At 39.7% G+C, this 20684-nt stretch overlaps 1 protein-coding gene across 5 annotated transcripts in view; it reads left to right on the plus strand.

The window, feature by feature from the left end:
- Positions 1-20684, plus strand: part of Prkdc (protein kinase, DNA activated, catalytic polypeptide) — a 204796-nt gene that overhangs the window by 125938 nt on the left and 58174 nt on the right. For 4 of the 5 annotated variants that reach the window (XM_006521861.4, XM_017316892.2, NM_011159.2 and 1 more), the window contains 9 exons: positions 4487-4660; positions 5170-5268; positions 6413-6620; positions 8643-8832; positions 10218-10433; positions 12476-12588; positions 13648-13779; positions 15997-16176; positions 19676-19881. In XM_006521861.4, coding sequence (XP_006521924.1) covers positions 4487-4660; positions 5170-5268; positions 6413-6620; positions 8643-8832; positions 10218-10433; positions 12476-12588; positions 13648-13779; positions 15997-16176; positions 19676-19881 — 1518 coding nt within the window. Of the gene's footprint in view, positions 1-4486; positions 4661-5169; positions 5269-6412; positions 6621-8642; positions 8833-10217; positions 10434-12475; positions 12589-13647; positions 13780-15996; positions 16177-19675; positions 19882-20684 lie in introns of those variants that run through there. The other variant, XR_003951769.1, reaches the window with a different exon arrangement.

Here is a 20684-nt window from a genome sequence, read left to right on the forward strand (position 1 = left end):
TTTACATTTCCTTGATGACTAAGGATGTTGAACATTTCTTTAGGTGCTTCTTGGCCATTCGATATTCCTCAGTTGAAAATTCTTTGTTTAGCTCTATACCCCATTTTTTAATAGGGTAATTTGTTTCCCTGGAGTCTAACTTCTTGAGTTCTTTGTATATATTGGATATTAGCCCTCTATTGGATGTAGGATTGGTGAAGATCTTTTCCCAATCTGTTAGTGGCCTTTTTGTCTTCTGACAGTGTCCTTTGCCTTACAGAAGCTTTGCAATTTTATGAGGTCCCATTTGTCGGTTGATCTTACATTACAAGCCATTGGTATTCTCTTCAGGAATTTTTCCCCTGCGCCCATATGTTGAGGCTCTTCCCCACTTTCTTTAAGTTTCAGTGTATCTGGTTTTATGTGAAAGTCCTTAATCCACTTGGACTTGAGCTTTGTACAAGAAGATAAGAATGGGTCGATTTGCCTTCTTCTACATACTGACTGCCAGTTGAGCAAGCACCATTTGTTGAAAATGCTGTCTTTTTTCCACTGGATGGTTTTAGCTCCTTTGTCAAAGATCAAGTGACCATAGGTGTGTGGGTTCATTTCTGGGTCTTAAATTCTGTTTCATTGATCTACCTGTCTGTCATTGTACCAAAACCATGCGGTTTTTTTCACAATTGCTCTGTAGTACAGCTTGAGGTCAGGGATGGTGATACCCCCAGAAGTTCTTTTATTGTTGAGAATAGTTTTTTGCTATCCTGAGTTTTTTGTTATTCCAGATGAATTTGGAAATTGCCCTTTCTAAATCTACGAAGAATTGAGTTGAAATTTTGATGGGATAGCATTGAATAAGTAGAGCCTATTTGGAGTTCTGTAGGCTTCTTGTATGTTCATGGGCATCTCTTTCTTTAGGTTGGGGAAGTTTTCTTCTATAATTTTGTTGAAGATATTTACTAGCCCTTTAAGTTAGAAATTTTCATTCTCTTCTAAACCTATTATCCTTAGGTTTGGTCTTCTCATTGTGTCGTGGATTTCCTGGATGTTTTGGGTTAAGATCCTTTTGCATTTCACATTTTCTTTGAGTGTTGTGTCAATGTTTTCTATGGTATCTTCTGAACCTGAGATTCTCTCTTCTATCTCTTGTATTCTGTTGGTGATGCTTGAATCTATGGCTACTGACTTCTTTCCTAAGTTTATTTCTGCAGGGTTGTCTCCTTTTGTGATTTCTTTATTGTTTCTACTTCCATTTTTTGATCCTGGATGATTTTGATCAATTCTTTCACCTGTTTGGATGTGGTTTCCTATAATTCTTTAAAGGATTTTTATGTTTCCTCTTTAAGGGCTTCTACCTGTTTACCTGTGCTCCCCTGTATTTCTTTAAGGGAGTTATTTATGTCCACCCTCTATCATCATCATGAGAAATGACTTTAGATCTATATCTTGCTTTTCTGGTGTGATGGTGTATCCAGGACTTGCTGTGGTTGGAGAGTTGGGTTCTGATGATGCCAAGTAACCTTGGTTTCTGTTGCTTCTCTTCTTAAGCTTGCCTCCTGGCCATCTGATTATGTCAAGTGCTCTCTCCCCTCGATATCTCTGATTGGAACCTGTCCTTCCTGTATTCCAGGTTGAGTCAGAACTCCTCAGAGTCCAGCTTTCTCTGGGATCCTGGGATTCTGGGATCCTGGGATCCTGAGATTCTGGGTGTGTCAGAGTTCTTGGCAGTCAAGCTTCCTCTGAGATCCTGAGATCCTGTTGTGACCAAGCTCCTGGGATCCTGGGGTCCTAAGATCCTCAGTGTGTTAGAGCACCTGGAAGTGGTACCTCCTCTGGGGGCTGTCTTCTGAATTCAAAATCAAGGTAGACCAGCACTGACTGGAAGGAAGGCACTGGTCAGATGGGGTTCCTGTGTCCCTGCTCCTGCTGGCCCCCGGCACTCCTGGTGGTGTTGGAACAGATGTTGTGTTCCACTCACCAGTGATCCTAAGATCCTGGGCATGCTAGGGCACCTGTTGAGTGGAGAGTCCTCTGGGGACCATGGGACTGTCTGCTGAGTTCACGCCCAAGGTCTCTTTCTACTCTTGATCAGTGATATTTCCAGATACTTGGGGGGCTGGGTGAGTCATCTATCTATCCTGTTTAGGACTGAACAATCAACAGTCACTTCTCAGAACTTTGAAAATTTGTTAGTCTATATTAACCATTATCCACTTACAAAAAGAAACTTTTCTGGCCAGGGTTGAGAGTATCATTAATCTATGGTTATGAACATAAATATTTAGAAAGTGTGTATTATTTAGCAAAACAACAATAGTAAATTTTCCCCTTAGGGCATATGAGCTCTCTAGCCCTGAACTTTTGACAAGGCTTATAGTACAGATGTGAATTTCTTTTTATGGAGCAAGCTTCAGATTAATCAGATTAATCAGCCACTGGTTACTCCCTTAGCATTCATATCACTATCAGACCAGTCAGTACATCTTTCTCTTTTTTTATTGGTTATTTTATTATTTATATTTCAATTGTTATCTCCCTCCCCGGTTTTCTCTCCACAAAACCCCTCCCCCACCTCCCCCTCCGCCCTGCTTTTATGAGGGTGTCACCCACCCACTCCTGCCTCACCACCCTAGCATTCCCCTACATTGGGGCATCGAGCCTCTACAGTACCAAGGGCCTCCTTTCCCATTAGTACCAGATAAGTCTGTCCTCTGCTATTTATGCAGCTGGAGTCATGGGTCCCTCCGTGTATACTCTCTGGCTGGTGCTTTAGTCCCTGGGAGCTATTGGAGGCAGGAGGGTCTGATTGGTTTATATTGTTGTTCTTTCTATGGGGTTGCAATCCCCTTCAGCTTCTTCAGTCCTTCCCCTAACTCCTGCATTGGGGTCCCCATGCTCAGTCAGATGGTTGGCTGCAAGCATTCAAATCTGTAATGGTCAGGTGCTAGCAGAGCCAATCAGGGAACAGCTATGTTAGGTTCCTGTCAGCAAGTGCTTCTTGGCATCAGCACTACTGTCTGGGTTTGGTATCTGCAGATGGGATGGATCCCTAGGTAGGGCAGTCTCTGGATGGTCTTTCCTTCAGTATCTGCTCCACTCTTTGTCCTTGCATTTCCTTTAGACAGGAGCAATTCTGGTTTAAAATTTTTGAGATGGGTTGGTGGCCCCATCCCTCAACTGGGTGGGGGTGGAGGTGGGGGGTGGGGCACTCCATGCTTATCCACTTTAGATGGTCTCTACAGATTCAATCTCCCCTGTTGTGTATTTTGGCTAATGTCATCCCTGTTGGGTCCTGGAAACCTCTTGCTTCCCTGGCATCTGAGACTTTCTAGTGGCTACCCTCAGTTCCCCATCCCTCACTGTTACACACCTCCATTTAAATCCCTGATCATCAGTACTTCTCTCCCTACTCCTCCCACAGCTGATCTGTTCCCCCTTTTCCCTCTCCCTCCTCTCTCCCTCCCAGGTCCCTTCCTCCCTCTACCTCCCGGGATTATTTTGTTCTCAGTGGACACATCTTGCTTTGCATGTGAGGTCTACTACTAGGCAGAACCAATAGGGACTTTTCCTCAGTGGTCTGGATTGCATAGCACCTACTGAACTATGAATGCTAGCCAGGAAGGATGTTTGTAAGTCAGGTCCAATTTAATTTCTCTATGTCCTATAGTTAGAGTAAATGATGTTTCAACAGCAGAGTCTTACCATTTAGTTCTAGTGAGCAACTAAGTATAATAGCAACAACCTGTATTATTCTAAGGTTCTCTGGAGCTTCCATGACCATCAGTGAATAGAGAGGTAGCCTAATCATTGGCTACTAGGATTTTCACTTGATAACCCATGGCTTGTGTCTGCAGTATTGTCCACACATGTAGTGTACCTCTGTACTCAAACCCTGTCTTGAAAAACCAAAAGAAAAATAAGCAAGCAAACAAACAAAATCTACTTTTAAATTAGCTTCCCAAGTAATGACTTTCTATAAGACCTCTGTAACTAGTCTGTTTTGGTTAATCACCCCCAAACCTGTCTTCTGCCCCATCCTTCCACACACAGTATTTCCCTACTTGTTCCTTTCTCTTACTCTCAGCCCATGCTCTGTCTGCTTTTCATATCACAGGTGTTTTTCCATCCGCTCCTCACTTAAGGCCTCGCAATCCCCTCTCCCATCTTATTGCCCTTCTTATAGAGACACAACAAATTAAACACACAAGTCTGCAATTTTGAATCCAATATCTACTTACTAGAGTTGTCTCTCTGACTTTCCTTAGTATAATACTTCCCATCCATTTTCCTAGTTTCGTTTTCCTTTATAACTGAATAAAACTCTTGTGTATGTGTTTATATGTGCCAGTTTTTCATTACTCTTTCATTAGTAGACTTGAAATGTAGTGTTTAAATTGTAACATCTTTTGAAATTTTAGAACAAGATAAAAATGTTACTTTCCATACTTTGTAAGTATGATAATAATTATTGTTAAATTTATGTTACCAAAAATCTTCTTTATTATAGAGATGATGAAAGACAAAAGGTGTGTTTGGATATAGTTTATAAGATGGTGGCAAAATTAAAACCAATAGAACTCCGAGAACTTCTGAATCCTGTTGTGGAATTTGTTTCCCATCCTTCTCCAACATGTAGAGAACAAATGTATAATATTCTTATGTGGATTCATGACAATTACAGGTTAGCCATTCATTGCATTTTATATCTTTTTTTTTTTAAACAAAGTCTGTGTGCATGTATGCATGGTGTGTGTGTGCTTGTGTGATCACAGACATGTGCCTCTGCACAAAGATCAGAAGACAATCTCAGGTTTTGGTCATCCCCTTCTACTTGTTTCTGATGTAGTCTCTGTCTACACACACGCACACAGACACACACACATACACACACATACACAAAATCTGTTTGTTTGTTTGTTTGTTTTAAGTACATGAGTGCCCTCTTACAATCTTACCTTCATAGTAAACCTTTTAAGAGAGACATCTCCCAGGCAGTGTCATCCCTCAGTCGCCTGTAGGGGTGACAAGACTCAGGGCACAAGGAAAGTCTATGCTGATCTCACACCTTGAGCAGCTCTACCAAACTGCCTCCGCCATCAGTCGCATACAAACCCACCTTTACTTTAATACAGACTGTGGGATTATAGAGTAAAGCAGAATACTAATACTTTGTTATTTTTTTTCAAATAGAGATCAAGAGAGTCAAAATGATGAAGATTCCCAGGAAATATTTAAACTGGCAAAAGATGTACTGATTCAAGGACTGATCGACGAGAACGTTGGACTCCAGTGTGTACTTCTTCTGGAATAAAGTAGACCAGGATTAGGTTATTGCTTTCAAGACTAGCTTCAAGTGTTTACTGTGATATCATCATTCTTTCTGTTTCCTGCATTTTCTAATCCTTAGTGAAATGTGTTTTAAATCACACGTGAGGAATAAGATTTTAACATCCTGACAGGTTATTTCAAAATAAACCTCATGGAAAGGTGGTTAGGACAAAGTGCTTATGAAGTGAGTTAGTTAAAGATTTTCAGGTTGAAGCAACTGTTCTGTTTCCCATCTAACACAAATAGTTAAAATCATATCATACATATCAAGGTTACCTGAAGAGTTGGACACTTTAGCATTAGAAAGAAACCATAATGTTTATTCTGTGTGGAGATATGATCAATGACAATTGTTCTCTAAAATGTCTTAACTCAGTTATGTAAAAACATCTTATCAAATGACAACCACATAACCAAGGACAAAGGTTTTTTTTTAAATATAATTTGACATAATACTCATTTTTCTCCTGCTTCAATTTTAAATTCGTTGAACTTTTAACAGTTTATATTTAAATTTCTTAAAGTACTTGTCTGTTGAAAAGTCCAACATGTTTTGTTTTGTTTTGTTTTTTGAACAATACTAAAGATTGAACCAAGAGCCTCAGATTTATCAGGCTAGCAATGTAATAACTGACCCATATTCCCAGCCTTAACTTGATTTTAGATTAAGCTTTGAATATATTATAACAGTAATTTTTACAGTGAATTGTTTTAGCAAAGCAGTGAAGGATTTTATGAAATTTGCTTTTTATTCTGAGCATCTAAACCAGAGACTTTCATACTAGGCAAGCACTCTCCTGTTGAGTGAACTACAAGTACTAATATTTGTAAGATGATTTTGACTTTTAGAATTGTTGGTACTATATACTTATTTTTGTATACTCTCCAGGGAATAGTCAGATATTCGTTCAGCTTGTCATATATACTACGGTTTAGAGATATTTGTCCTTCAAAACATCTGGTTATTTTTTCTCATATTTTTATGTAGTTTCCCTTTGACCAAGATTTCTATGGATGAAAAGCTATGAAGTCTGCACATGACATTATGGGCAGTATTTCCTTTCATTTGCTGCTATCTACCCAAAATTTTCTCTTCACTTTTCAGACTAATTATTCGGAATTTCTGGAGCCATGAAACCAGATTGCCTTCCAATACATTGGACCGATTGCTGGCATTAAATTCTTTATATTCCCCCAAGATAGAAGTCCACTTTTTAAGTTTAGCAACAAACTTTCTGCTTGAAATGACCAGGATGAGCCCAGATTATCTAAACCCCATTTTTGAGCATCCTCTGTCAGAATGTGAATTTCAGGTAAAGTGCTGTCCTTCTAATCATTGTGACTATTATGTGTTTCCCCTGTTTTTGGTAAATGTCTTCTAATATTGTTTACTAACTTACTTAATTTTCTTAAAGTATGTACATACACCTTGCTTAAGATATGGACATGTGCCTTCTTTCCCCCTGGTATCTCACACTCTGAATCCTCTCAGACGCCACTTGGACAACTCACTTTCCTGTTATTCCGTGTGTGTGTGTGTGTGTGTGTGTGTGTGTGTGTGTGTGTGTGTGTGTGTGTGTGTGATTAAATTATAACACATGGGCTTTTCCACCTATTCCCCAGTTCCCAAAATAACGACTCTGAGACTTATTTATTTATGCACGAATGCCCAGGCCATAAGCTTGGGCTTGTTCTCTGCCTAGCTCATAACTTAGTTAACAGGTTTATTTTATTCTGAGTGCCACATGGCTATACCTCTTCTCAATTTCATGTGTCTATCTCCTCAGACAGCTTTTATTGGCAGGTAATGTTTCTATATAATGCACAATCTTAAAGTAGATGCCCTGGTCTTCTGGTACTTAAGTCTTTCTGACTCTTCTTCCATGTTTCCTGAGCCTTAGGTATAGAGGTGGCCTTATAAATTTATCAGTTGGAATTGGACATCCCATGATCACATCTCTGTATTTTTGACCATTTGTGGATTTCTTTAACAGTCTCTTTATGCTGCAAAAAGAAACTTCCAAAAAGAAAACAAAGGTTATTTGATGAGGAGTCATAATGAGATACCTTAAGAAGAGAATACAGGCATAAACAACAAAGTTCATTTATATTTCATTTGTAGCTTATACACATAGCTTGAAGATAAAATATATACAGGTTTTTAGCACTCTGGTCAACTGAGTGGTATGAGTATGGTAGTTGTATTGTGACATGATTGGCATTGCCAAGTGTGGCATCGGCCCATCATATAGAAGGAGTTGGAGATAGAGCGTAGGAGAATGGAGTTTCTCCATTGTGATTATTTTTTCTACTTTTAAAGTAAGTATGTGTTTAAAAATGTTCTTCTGGCCGAGCATACTGCACGCCTTTAATACCAGAACCTGGGAGGCAGAGGCAGGTGTATTTTTGTGAGTTTGAGGCCAGTCCAGTCTACATAGTCAGTTTTAAATCAGACAGGACTCCATAGAGAAACCCTGTCTCAAAAATAAAGGGGAGGGGGTAAAGATTTTTCTAGGGGGGCTGGTGAGATGGCTCAGCAGTTAGGAGCGCCGACTGCTCTTCCAAAGGTCCTGAGTTCAAATCCCAGCAACCACATGGTGGCTCACAACCGTCCGTAATGAGATCTGATGCCCTCTTCTGGAGTGTCTGAAGACAGCTACAGTGTACTTACATATAATAAATAAATAAATATTAGAAAACATACCTTTAATCAGAATCTTAAAAAAAAAGATTTTTCTAGGGACTGTAGATGTAACTGAGTTGGTAAAGTATTGTCTAGCATGTAGGAAGTCTAGGATTCAGTTCACAGCAACACATATACCTGACATGATGGTATATATACTTGGGAGTCGGAAGCAGGAGAGTCAGAAGTTGAAGGTCATTCTTGGTTATATAGAGAGTTCAAAGCCAGACGAGAGCTACCCATCTCAAAAAAGAAAGAAGGGACTGGGCAGTAGTGGCATACACCTTTAATCCAGCAATTGGGAGGCAGAGGCAGGCAGATCTCTGTGAATTTATGACCTACCTGGTCTACAGAATGAATTCTAAGCCAAAGCTACATAGAGAAACACTGTCTCAAAATAAACAAAAACAAACAAACAAACAAAAAAAACAAAAAGAATTTAAAAATTTAAAAAAGTAAATAAGCATTTTTCGTTAGTTTTTCTTGGAGTGACAGTATATACCCATACACTAATGGTACTATTGGATTTTATTGCTTATTTTTGCATGCTTGAAATTGAACTTAGAGCCTCACTCGTGCTAGGCAAGCATGGAAATATTCCTGTGTCACTACAGAAGGAACATCGTGTTCTTTGAAACTTTTCTTTCTATAGGAATATACTATAGATCCTGACTGGCGTTTTCGTAGTACTGTTCTTACTCCGATGTTTATTGAGACCCAGGCCTCTCCAAGTATTCTCCATACCCAAACCCAAGAAGGGCCCCTCTCAGACCAAAGGCAGAAGCCTGGACAAGTGCGGGCCACCCAACAACAATATGATTTCACTCCAACACAAGCTTCAGGTAACACATGACCAGGCCTTTTACAACAACTTCTGTTGCAAGAACATTGGGGGTTTTTTGTAAGAGAAATAAAGTGATAGGGTAAGTCACAAAGGCTATAAGAAAGACGTGTCAGTCAAAGGAGAAAAACTACTCTGATAAAAAGGTTATCTGAGTAGTCTTTGCGAAAGCAAGCAGCAGTTGTCAGGGTTTGGGTGGAGGTGATAGAGATCGAGGTAATAGTTACAGAGTCTCACTTTTGTTACAAGGAAAGGGTTCTGGATAGTGTTGATGGAATGGACCTAATGCTATTGAATCATGCATTTTAAATGGTTGAAGTGGTAAATGTTACTTTTTGTTTTTCCACATTGTATAAGTGGGAGAAAAAGATTCTTTTTTAAAGTATCTGACTGTAGCTAGACATGCTTGGTTTGATTTGGTTTGACATGAAACTATTTAATGTGGGGGGTAGGGGGGACTGGAGAGATGGCTCAGTGGTTAAGAGCAGTTACTGCTCTTCCAGAGGTCCTGAGTTCAATTCCCAGCAACCACATGGTGGCTCACAATCATCCGTAATGCTATCCAGTGCCCTCTTCTGGGGTGTCTGAGGACAGCTACAGTGTACTCATAAATCAAATAAATAAATCTTAACAAAAAACCCTATTTAATGTGTCATATTTAAAGCACCTTCTCTCAAGAGCAAGACAGATTAACTAGATTCTAATTAGATTCATTTCCTGATGCTTACAGAACTGTTCTTTTCCAGGTGAGTTAATTTTTTTTGCTTTGATATGCAAAGTATAAAGTATAGAATAAAAGATCTTAATCTGTTTTTAAAAGATTCATTTTTACTTTATGTGTTTGAGTATTTTGCCTACATGTATACATGGATATATATGCTTGGTGCCAGCAGAGGCTAGAGGAGGGCGCAATCCCCTGAAACTGGAAATTGAAGTTACAGATGTTTTGTAAACTAATATGTGACTTCTGAGAACTGAAGCCAGGTCCTGTACAGGGTCAGCAAGTTTCTTATTAAACACTGAGCCACCTCTCTAGCCCACTTAGTTGTTTTTTTATTAACACTTCAGCAGTTTCCTCTACATAATTAGTTTCCCATTCTTTTGTTTATAAAAGTAGAACTAATTTGAATAAACACAATAGAAATTCTTTGATACTCACTGTAAGCATAAAATCCTATTACTGGGGTTGATATTGCTGCTAGAGAGTCCTGAGGCTCAGGTGCCTGGTCTGCATTGGGTCATACACCAAGTACCCTGGGCCTCAGCCCAGTATCACAGGTAGATGCAGAGGTCCAGTATCCTGTTTGCCAGCAGATTTTGCTACACTGAGCAGGCTGTGCTGCTTGGTAGCAGCTTCCTCAGTGCTCTCATCCTGTGTGTCTGTAGTTGAAAGGAGCTCATTTGATTGGCTGACTGGGAGCAGCATTGACCTACTGGCGGATCACACCGTCTTCTCTTCAGAGACCTTGTCTTCCTCCTTGCTGTTTTCCCACAAAAGGACTGAAAAGTCACAGAGAATGTCTTGTAAGTCAGTAGGACCGGACTTTGGAACAAAAAAGCTGGGCCTTCCTGATGATGAGGTGGATAACCAAGTGAAAAGTGGTAAGTAAATGGCCAGAGCATGTTTCAAATGCACTGCCCCTAATGTGGAAGCTTAGCTGGGGAGAACATATTTCTGACTGTCTACATTTCCTTGAAAACAAATGAAATAATCAACATTCAATTCAGTAATTGTTGTCCGGACACCTGCCATGTTGAAAACATTTTTTTTGGTGTCCTTCGAGAACTTTTAAGTGTGTGATGGGTCCATTTATTTAATGAATTTTGGGTAACTTTGGAGTAGGTAAAAGCAGTAAATGGGGTAGAATTTGTAATCCAATGTCAGGGTTGAAATTTTAAATCCAATCAGAGTGTGGAGCAAGCATTTGGAAAGACTAGATAGACGAAGGATGTTTGAGAAGAGCCTGGAACCCTGGATACAGAAAGAGAATGAGAAAAAGGATAAAGATAGAAAGAAGAGTGGTATTTTTGTTGAGTGGAAGGAAGTCAAAATTAGTTGAGCAAACTCTGTGGAAGATAGATCCATGCTGACAGTTCTGTGTAGTCCAGCTGGATTGATGTCCTGGGGACATGGGGAATTGTGAAGAGTCCAGTAAGGGGAAGAAAGCAAGGTACACATGAGGAAGCTACCACCTGATGAGTGGAATAGATAGTCATGAGGACTCAGGTCCATTCAAAGAGATTATATGGGAGCAAGTAGTATAAGATGAAATGGTAGGCAAGTCCAGAAGCACTTTTTGGTCCTTAGCAGCTTGATGGTAAGTAGGTAGGAATGGCCTCATTTAAGAGCCAGTGTGAGACCTGAACGGCAGAGAGCCTGGTAGGTAGGCCTCCAGACTCAACACTAAAAAGTCTGGGGAAAAGATAGCTCTTTATAAGACTCAGAAGTAGATGTTGTATCTCTTGGAGCTCAGGTTACAGGTATGGGGGATTGAGCTCAGGTCCTCTAGAGGAGCAGCAAGTACTCTTAAGCTGTCTGTGCATTGGAGGTTTGTCTGTTGTCTTTGCCCTCTATGACACATTTATACCTACCTGGGTGTGGCCTAAGACCCCATCTTCTGTGTGATTATGTCTCAGTATCTGTCCTCAGTGCTCTTACTTTGATAAAATCATCTTTGTGATTTGGGTCCCTTTGTATATGATCATTTTTTTCCTTTCATTTTTTCCTAGACATTGATAATCATTTTGGCTTACATGCTTAGATTTTCACCTATGTATCCAAATTTCCCTGAGTTATACATTGGTATTTTCTCAACATAAATATTTTGTCTTGTTATTTTTGGATTGTGTGTGTGTGTGTGAGAGAGAGAGAGAGAGAGAGAGAGAGAGAGAGAGAGAGAGAGAGAAGGGTGCGGAGGGAGGGAGGGAGGGAGGGAGGGAGGGAGGGAGGGAGGGAAAGAACGCCTACACTCAGCGCTATGATTCTAGGTCAAAGGACAACTTCAGAAATCTATTTTCTCTGTTATATGTGTGTGGGGGCATCAAGCTCAAGTCGTTAGGGGTGGCAGCAGGCCTCTTTACCATCCAGTCAACATTTTGTCTTAAGTTTTTTACAGACCCTCCCTTTCCAGCATACTGCCTGACCATAGTATGGAGACCCTCTCCTCGTTAGCAGACCTTTCATGGACCTAATATTCCGCCTTGATTAATTACTCTTTAGACACCACTGGAGAATGGCAACTGCAGGATTCAGAGTCCTCTTGGCACTGTTTGCTGAACTGGCCTTTTCCACCTCACACTTCCTCCAGATCGGCTGCCATGTCCTTGCTTTCTCCCCCATGGGTGCTGGTCGCCACAGACCATGGACATTTGGCTGTAACTGCACTGGATCCATGCTTTATCCACCTTTTAATTGGGGTTTCCTGAGACATTTAGAACTCCCATGTTCTTTAGAGCTCAGAATTGCTGCACTGTCCTTTCTGGTTTTCCTTATTGGTTTGTGTCCTTAACAAGTCACTAAATTACAATTTAAAAGGAGAGATAAACCCACATTTTCACTTTTGGGATCCTGGGAAAGCATGAAAGTCAACTGCACATGTTGTTTAATTGACCATGAGTTGGCAAACCTGCTTTATGTTCTTCAGGCACTCCGAGCCAGGCAGATATTCTGAGATTGCGCAGAAGATTTTTAAAGGACCGAGAAAAGTTGAGTTTGCTGTATGCCAAAAGGGGCCTCATGGAACAAAAACTAGAGAAGGTTTGTATCTTCTTCAAGAATTTGAAACTTATTTTGCCGCACAGACAATATACTAAGTGTTCAGATTGGTCTACAATGTTACAGGAGCAGTGCTACATAGGTATCTTCTGACATGAATGGGCATAGACGATGTTCATAATACCTGTTTTGTTTTGTTTTTTAAAGAGCCAGGATCTCAGGTTTAAGGCCCCTGTCTACAAATAAACAAGAAATTACAGATATGGCAGTATATTGAAACATAGATCAGTCTACTATCTGTGAAACAGACATTTAGCTGTGAAGATGCTGGCCAACACTTAGGAACAACATGTTGATAATTAAACATTAGAAGTTCATGTGTTTGTATGTGCATTCCGTGTATAAATGTGTCTGATGCATGATATTCAGTGTCAGACATCATAGTAAGTGCTAGCCATGAAGAGATGATCATGAAGGCAAGTCTAGTACATGATACACTAAAGAGAAGCTGAGATTAGAAAGTATCCTATCAGAATTAAACTGTGAACACGTCTATGGAAAGCCTCTCTGGAGAGAGAATACTGGGATTGGAACCACTGGTAAGGGGAAAGCTGAAAGCATAGAAGGGAAGGAAGTGGTTTGTACTGACTGTGGAATGTGCGTCTGAGACAGTGGGCATTGCTGTGGACCTTTACACGAGGCTGCCATGTGTGGGATTGAAAAGAACGTAGCTCTCAGATTTATAATTTTCATGGATATTCAGATTTGGATTTTTCAGTTATGGCCTTTTCTCATACTGACCAAATTGTAGTATAAATAAAATTATTACTTCTCCTTTGTACTAAAGATGTATTCTGGCAGTTTCATTTTGCGTGCATGCTTGCTTTTCTTCTGTTTGGTTGAATGGTTGGTTGGTTGGTTGTTTTTATTTTCCTTTGGTTTGTTTTGAAGCAAGGTAGCTCAGGCTAGCCTCAAACTTGCTATGTAGCCAAGGATGACTTTGAACTCTAAACTTCTTTACCTCATGCACCAACACACTTGGCATGCTTGGTTTTCTTACATGAAATCGCAGTTGTCATTTTTTGCTTCTGGTTATTGTAGGATATCAAGAGTGAGTTTAAAATGAAGCAGGATGCGCAGGTTGTTCTGTACAGAAGTTATCGTCATGGCGATCTTCCTGATATCCAGATCCAGCACAGTGGTCTGATCACCCCCTTGCAGGCTGTGGCCCAGGTCTGTCCAGATACCATGCTTTATGTTCACATTAGCAGCTCTGTGTGAAGTCTAAGGATCTATGTCTAGAAGAAAAGGGTCATACAGAAGTGTTGATTTCCCTTAAATGGTACACTTAAAGATTACCCTTATTCCCCATCTCTAGTTCTGTCATCTCTTGTCTCCTGAGGAGACCCTAACATATAGTTAATGAGAGTAGCACTAAAACTGAGTGCCTTTGTCAGGCAAGTGCGCTCTCAGTCACAAGGAGCTCTTTAAAATCAGATTGACATTTATATTTCTTACCCAGTGTCAGAATGAAATCATGGGAAAAATAGCAGGATAAATTCTGAAGAGCTCAATAAGCCATTTAGATCACTGTCTTGTATACCTTTTATTTGATCTAAATAATTCTGAATTGACAATAATTTTTTAACTGTATTAGACATGTACCCTTGCCAGGTTTCCTCCAGTGGAGACAGTTTATGTTACTATAGTAAAATATTGAGCCCTTTATGTAGATGCATAAAGAAATTAGCGACGTCATTCGTTGTGCTTATTTCTCATGTGTTCACCTGTGGAGTGTGGTCCATGCATAGTCATGTAACTTTTCATGAGATTTGTTGTTGCTGTGAAGTACCTTCACGTCCTTGCACCAGATTCTCCACATAGTCTTATGTCATTGATTATGATTGGATAAAGACTGCGAGTTACCAAAGCGACAGGTACCTCTAAGTGTCAGGGAAGAAGGAGACACCTGTCTTCCCCTGCTCTCCATTTCTCAGTTGTATAGTGCCCTGATTCCTGCCTCTTGTGCGTAGTGGACATCAACTCTTCATTGTGTCCTGTTTAAACCAGAGGGCACTATCATGTATAATACATTGGCAGTTACAGGCTTAAGAGTTTGTCAAAGCCCATCCATTTTGTGCTTAGAAAACAAAACGTGTTTATTCTTTTAAAGAAACAAGACTGCATTTTTTTCCCCTTCTCTTCTTTGAGGAGAGGTGTCCCAGTAATCCACTTCTATTTCTAGTATTTTATTTAACAAATGTTTGTTTATGGACTACCTGCTGTGTATGCCAGCTACTACATTAACTGCTAGGGTGCAGTATTGGGTAAGCCAGAAGAAGCTAAGCTGATCTGTTACCACCCCCCCGACACACACACACACCCCTCTCTCTTTGACTGGGAACCATGCCTTTAAGAAACAGCAAAGGGGAGCATGGATAGTGTTTGTCACAGGACCAACAGGCAGCACTGCCTGATGCTGAGGGATTTTTTGTTTTTTAATTGGATTGATTAAAATTAATTAACTTCATATAAATCTTTGGAGACATAGTCTCTCTTCATAGTCCTAGAACTCACTATGTAAACCAGACTACCCTCAAATTCACAGAGATCTGCCTACCTCTGCCTGCTGAGAGCTAGGATTAAAGGTGTATGCCACCATATCCAGATGAGGCCATTTTTACTTCAGTCACCATTGTAGTTGATCTAATAGACATGAATGTTTAGAATTCTCCGACAAATGAAGGGATTTCTACATAGGTCTCATCAATCAGTAGTCAGCTAACTAACCTGCTAACAATGTGTTGAATGAAAGTAGCAGGTTGTAAAACAGTAGATAGTAGATGAAACAGCACACAGGCTGGAAAAATAACAGCCTTTAGAGTATTTTCTAAAATTTTGTATAATATTATGTGTTTAAAGACCTTATACCGAAAAGACAAATCATGCTTGCATGACTTTGATGTTGCTTTTATAGAGTACTTTTTCATTTTTATTCTTCACTACACAAGAATACATAGTTAGGATATATTCATGTAATGTTCACTGTGCAGATGTTACATACATGCATCAAGGATAGTGCTCCTATGGCCGTGGAACTCTGTTTAAGTCATTGCCCCAAGGTCTTTGCAAACACGGCATCAAACACGTGACAGCTTCCTTGTTTAGTCTGTTCACACCATGAGACACTAGGATCCTGGCTTCAGCTCTGGAGGGGAGTTGTAGGATTATGTGTTCATCCTAATCAGCATCAGCCAGAAGCATTCGACTAGATTCCAGGTCTAGATTCTCCTTGTAGAGTAGGCTGGTAAAACTTTGTAAACTGAATTTAGACATGTAGTGGATGTGTTTTTAGTGGTCAGTATTTAAAGTGAAGTTCTAAAATAGTGCTGGTGAATTACTGCACCTTTATTTCAAGTGTGATTTATGTTTATTTTTTATTTTTAACAGAAAGACCCAATAATTGCAAAACAACTCTTCAGCAGCTTGTTTTCTGGGATTTTGAAAGAAATGAATAAATTTAAGACAACATCTGAAAAGAACATCATCACTCAAAATTTGCTCCAAGATTTCAACCGCTTCCTTAATACAACTTTCTTGTTCTTTCCACCCTTTGTCTCTTGCATCCAGGTAAAGGCCACTGCTGCTCTGCTGTGAGACCGAATGCCTAATGCCATCACTTTATTTCCCAAACTGAAACTTGAGAACAAGGTGTTTAACAGTAAATGTATTATTTAGGTTATCTCTTCTAAGTAGGCACATGTAATTTATGTTTTTGGTTATTTTTGCTCCCCAAATGCTTGTATATGACAATAATTTGAAATCAAATTTGTGTCTTGTAATTAACCTGTCTCTTTAGGGTTTTGATTAAACTGTATGTGTGTATGAATGTATGAATGAATGAATGAATGAATGAATGAATGAATGAATAGTTGCCTGCATGTATACCTGTACCAAATGTGTGCCTTACTATGTTTCTTGCTGAACCTGGGCCTCACTGGCTTAGCAAGATTGGCTGGCAAGCAAGCTCCCTGATCCTCTGCCTCCCAGTGCTGGAATTCTATGTGAAGACTCAGTAGTTTACAGTTGACCTTAGGTCCTAGTCATCTGAACGCAATCTTCCTGTTTGCATGGCTCAGGATTTAACACTTAACCATCTCCTGCAGCCCCAACCCTCTGTTCTCTTTACTTGTTTTTCCTTATGTAGTATTTAGCAAGCTCTTTTCTGCCTTTATTTAGATGGTGATTGAGAATATGCCTAGCTTTCTTCTAAGTGGCAACAGCCACAAAGAGACAAAAATCCATGTGACCCCAAACGCTCATTCTTCACAAGTGTCCCCGACAAACACAAAACAAAGAGTAAATTGGCATTGTGCTGTAGTTCTTGAGTGATGTGGAACTATTAAAATTATATAGGGCAGTAGCCAGGCAGGTTATGTACGTAGCCTCTTGATTGGGTCAGGTATAGCTGTCATTGCAGATATCTAGTCATAGGTTAAAGAAGTTTTCTCTAAGGACACTTGGTTGCAGCAGAGAGCTCAGCGTAAGTATACTTTCAGTTACTGCTTAGCTACATCTACCAGACTATCAGATATTAATTTCTTCTGAGATAGCATGAAAGCACAGTGAGTAAAGGCTCTTAACTACCAACCTGTTCATTTGAGTTTTATCCCCAGGATCCACATGATGGAGGAGAGAATTGACTCCCACAAGTTGTCCTCTAACAACATGAACTTGTATGTTACACATTTGCCTCCCGCTCTCTCTCTCTCTCTATTTATTTATATATATGTATATGTATACACAGTAAATATAAATAAATAAAAATTTTAAATCTTTAAAGTGATTTTAGGAGATAGCGAGTTGGTTCAGTAGTTATTATTGCTTCCTGCTCTTCTAGAGGGCCTGGTTTAGTTCCCAGCATCCACGTTAGGTGGCTCACAACTGCCTGTAACCACAGCTCTAGGATATGTGACTTACACTCATACAGACACATACAGTAAAATAAGAATAAATCTTATTTCTTCTCACTTTTATTGTTTTTGATAACAATTTTAAATAAAATTGAATTATGTCATTTCCCCCTTTCCTTTCTGCTCTACAGCCTGCCCCATACTCCACAGATCTAATTGGAAATTAAAAGCCTCTTTTTCTTTGATTATTATTGCCAAATTACATTTATAGTAATTACTTGTATGCATAAATGTATCAGTACCATCTCCTAGGTCTGTTTTTATTGTTTGTGCGTATATGGTTTCAGGGCTGCCCACATTGTATCAGATAACAATGAAGGAGATCATCTCTGGGAGAGGCTGACTCCCCTACCCTTCCCCTCTCTGCCGTCAGTAGTTACCTAGTTCTTTGACTAGAGGGGAGCTCATGAACTTTAACCCGTTCCACATTAGTGTGTATTGATATTGCTGTTATATCATCTTTATGGAGTCATTTCTAGAAGAGACTATTTCACAGCAGACTTTCTGCTATTCTGGCTATAAGATCTTTATGTCCCTCCTTCAGACATGTTCCTGAACCATGTAGTATTTGTGATGTGTGTGTGTGTGTGTGTGTGTGTGTGTGTGTGTGTGTGTATCAGTTGGTACTGAGTTTCCCCACCATCCATTGACCTCTGAATTGTGTCTGGTTGTGGTTTTCTGTAAAGAGGAGCTTCTTTCATGAGGGTGGCACCTATACTCATCTGTGGCTTTAAGGACAAGATTTAGAATATAGTAAGGAATTATGCTTGACTAGCAAAGTGGCAGTAATAGATATTTTTTTTCTAATATCTATGGCCTCACTAGCATGGAAAGTTCCAATACCAGGCATGGTTGTCCTCCTGCTGAGCAAGCCCTATGTACTATTAAACAGCTGTTGGTTATCACCAACATATGAATATTTTTTATGCCTTAAGCATTGAAATTTATTGACTGAAATATAATTTTATTTGAGTTTTTCTTTTTGTACTGTTAGCCCTTTCTAACGATGACAAACATTTTTATTTGATTGCTTTGGAGAATTTATAGCCATCAGTTCTGGTCTTCAGTCTTGGCAGCCACATGGACAGTGGCTGGTATATGTGTTATAACATCAAGGGGAACTTGAGACCAAGTTCTTAGGGGGCTACATAAATGCAGATGTACATGCAGAGATGCACATTTGAACACTAGTCTGTTTGGAATACGATTACAGTGAACATTCTTCTAGATAATGAGTTGAGGGTTTTTTTTTTTATTATTTGTTGTTTATAGGTCATTGTAATAAATCATGAAATCATCTTTTCAAATATCACTAAGTAAGTTAGCCTCTTAATAAGAAAGGTGTTTGCAAAGGTTGTAAACAAGTCAGTATACCCATTTTTTGGTAAATAAATATAAAATCTGTTCTTTAGCTGCTTTTCTTAACAACTAAAGCTAAATACATAAATATTCCTTTAAATTGTAGTTGCTTAGATATATAAAAGAGGATTTTTGGTTTGTTTGTTTGGTTGGTTGGTTGGTTGGTTGGTTGGTTGGTTGGTTTGGTTTGATTTGGTTTGGTTTTTGAGATAGGGTTTCTCTGTATAGCTCTGGCTGCCCTGGAACTCACTCTGTAGACCAGGCTGGCCTCGAACTCAGAAATCCTCCTGCCCCTGCCTCCCAAGTGCTGGGATTAAAGGCGTGAACCACCACTGCCTGGCATTGCATTTTTAATTTTAACATTTTGTCAGTGCTTTTCTTGATGTAAGTTAATGTTTAGCTTGGAAATATAACAGTAAAGGGTTATATTTTCCCTTTGCAGAAATTGAGTGTTGCAAACCGGGCGTGGTGGTGCACGCCTTTAAGCCCAGCACTCGGGAGGCAGAGGCAGGCAGATTTCAGAGTTCGAGGCCAGCCTGGTCTACAAAGTGAGCTCCAGGACACCCAGGGCTATATAGAGAAACCCTGTCTCGAAAAACCAAAAAAAAAAAGAAAAGAAAAGAAAAGAAATTGAGTGTTGCTAAGAATTTTGCTAGTAGAACTGCACAGACACTTTGTAATATCACTGCCTATTATTACAAGTCGGTTGTTTTTCTTATGTTTAATTAAATGGAATAATCCTTTGTGATGATGTCATCCAAATCCTATGTGCTAAACAGCTATATGTGGTTTTATAGGAAATAAGTTGCCAACACCCAGACTTCCTGACACTTGACCCAGCCTCAGTTCGAGTGGGATGCCTGGCTAGTCTGCAGCAGCCGGGAGGTATCCGTCTTCTGGAAGAGGCCCTACTCCGGCTGATGCCCAAGGAACCACCCACCAAAAGAGTTCGGGGCAAGACTTGCTTGCCTCCCGATGTTCTCCGGTGGATGGAACTTGCTAAGTAAGTCTGGGGTGGACCACTCTTTGATGAACAGTAAGTCAATCAAAGTAGCACAATAAAATATTGCCTTTATTTTATGAAGACATGAGTTGGTAAAGAGGCTGGAGAGATGGCTCAGTAGTTAGAAGAATTTGCTCTCAGAGAGGATTCAAGTTTGGGTTTCTAGTACCTATGTTGGATAGATCACAGGCCACCCAAAACTCCAGCTCCAGGGTATCCAATACTCTTCTCACCAACAGGCAGATAGACAGATAGACACACAGGCACACACACACATATAAAGAAAAAATTTAATAAGCTAGTAAAAACATTTTAGGCTGAGTTTTGTTTTTTTTTTTTTGCCCATGTTTCAAAATGGCCATGAAAAGAAATATTTTCCTTAAAGAAGAAACATTGAGTAACCCTGTAATGCTTAATTTCTAATAGCTCCTGGTATTTTTATTACCTTGTCCAGAAATACAAATTATGCTTTTATGGTCTCTCTGGAGCTGGTACCTTATGGCCTTTTTTGAAATCAGGCCTGGTCCTTGAATGGAGACAAATGGGATTTATGTTGTCCTTTCAGTTCAATCCCTGATACCACAACAAATGAGTCCTATAGAAAATGTATATATTTATAAACATAATTAACCAGAACATGAAGGCGGACAGAGAATGCTGAGAAGGGCATGGCCAGGAAAAGCCAGAGAAGGCTTCATTATACCTCCCACAGCTTCAGATGTGTGATTGACATTTTGTGACACACACACACACATAGAGAGGGAGATGGCAATTACGAGGCACACATGTAAGCCTAGCATGTA

The sequence above is a fragment of the Mus musculus genome, chromosome 16 (genome assembly GCF_000001635.26).
Source record: "Mus musculus strain C57BL/6J chromosome 16, GRCm38.p6 C57BL/6J".
Lineage (NCBI taxonomy): Eukaryota > Metazoa > Chordata > Mammalia > Rodentia > Muridae > Mus > Mus musculus.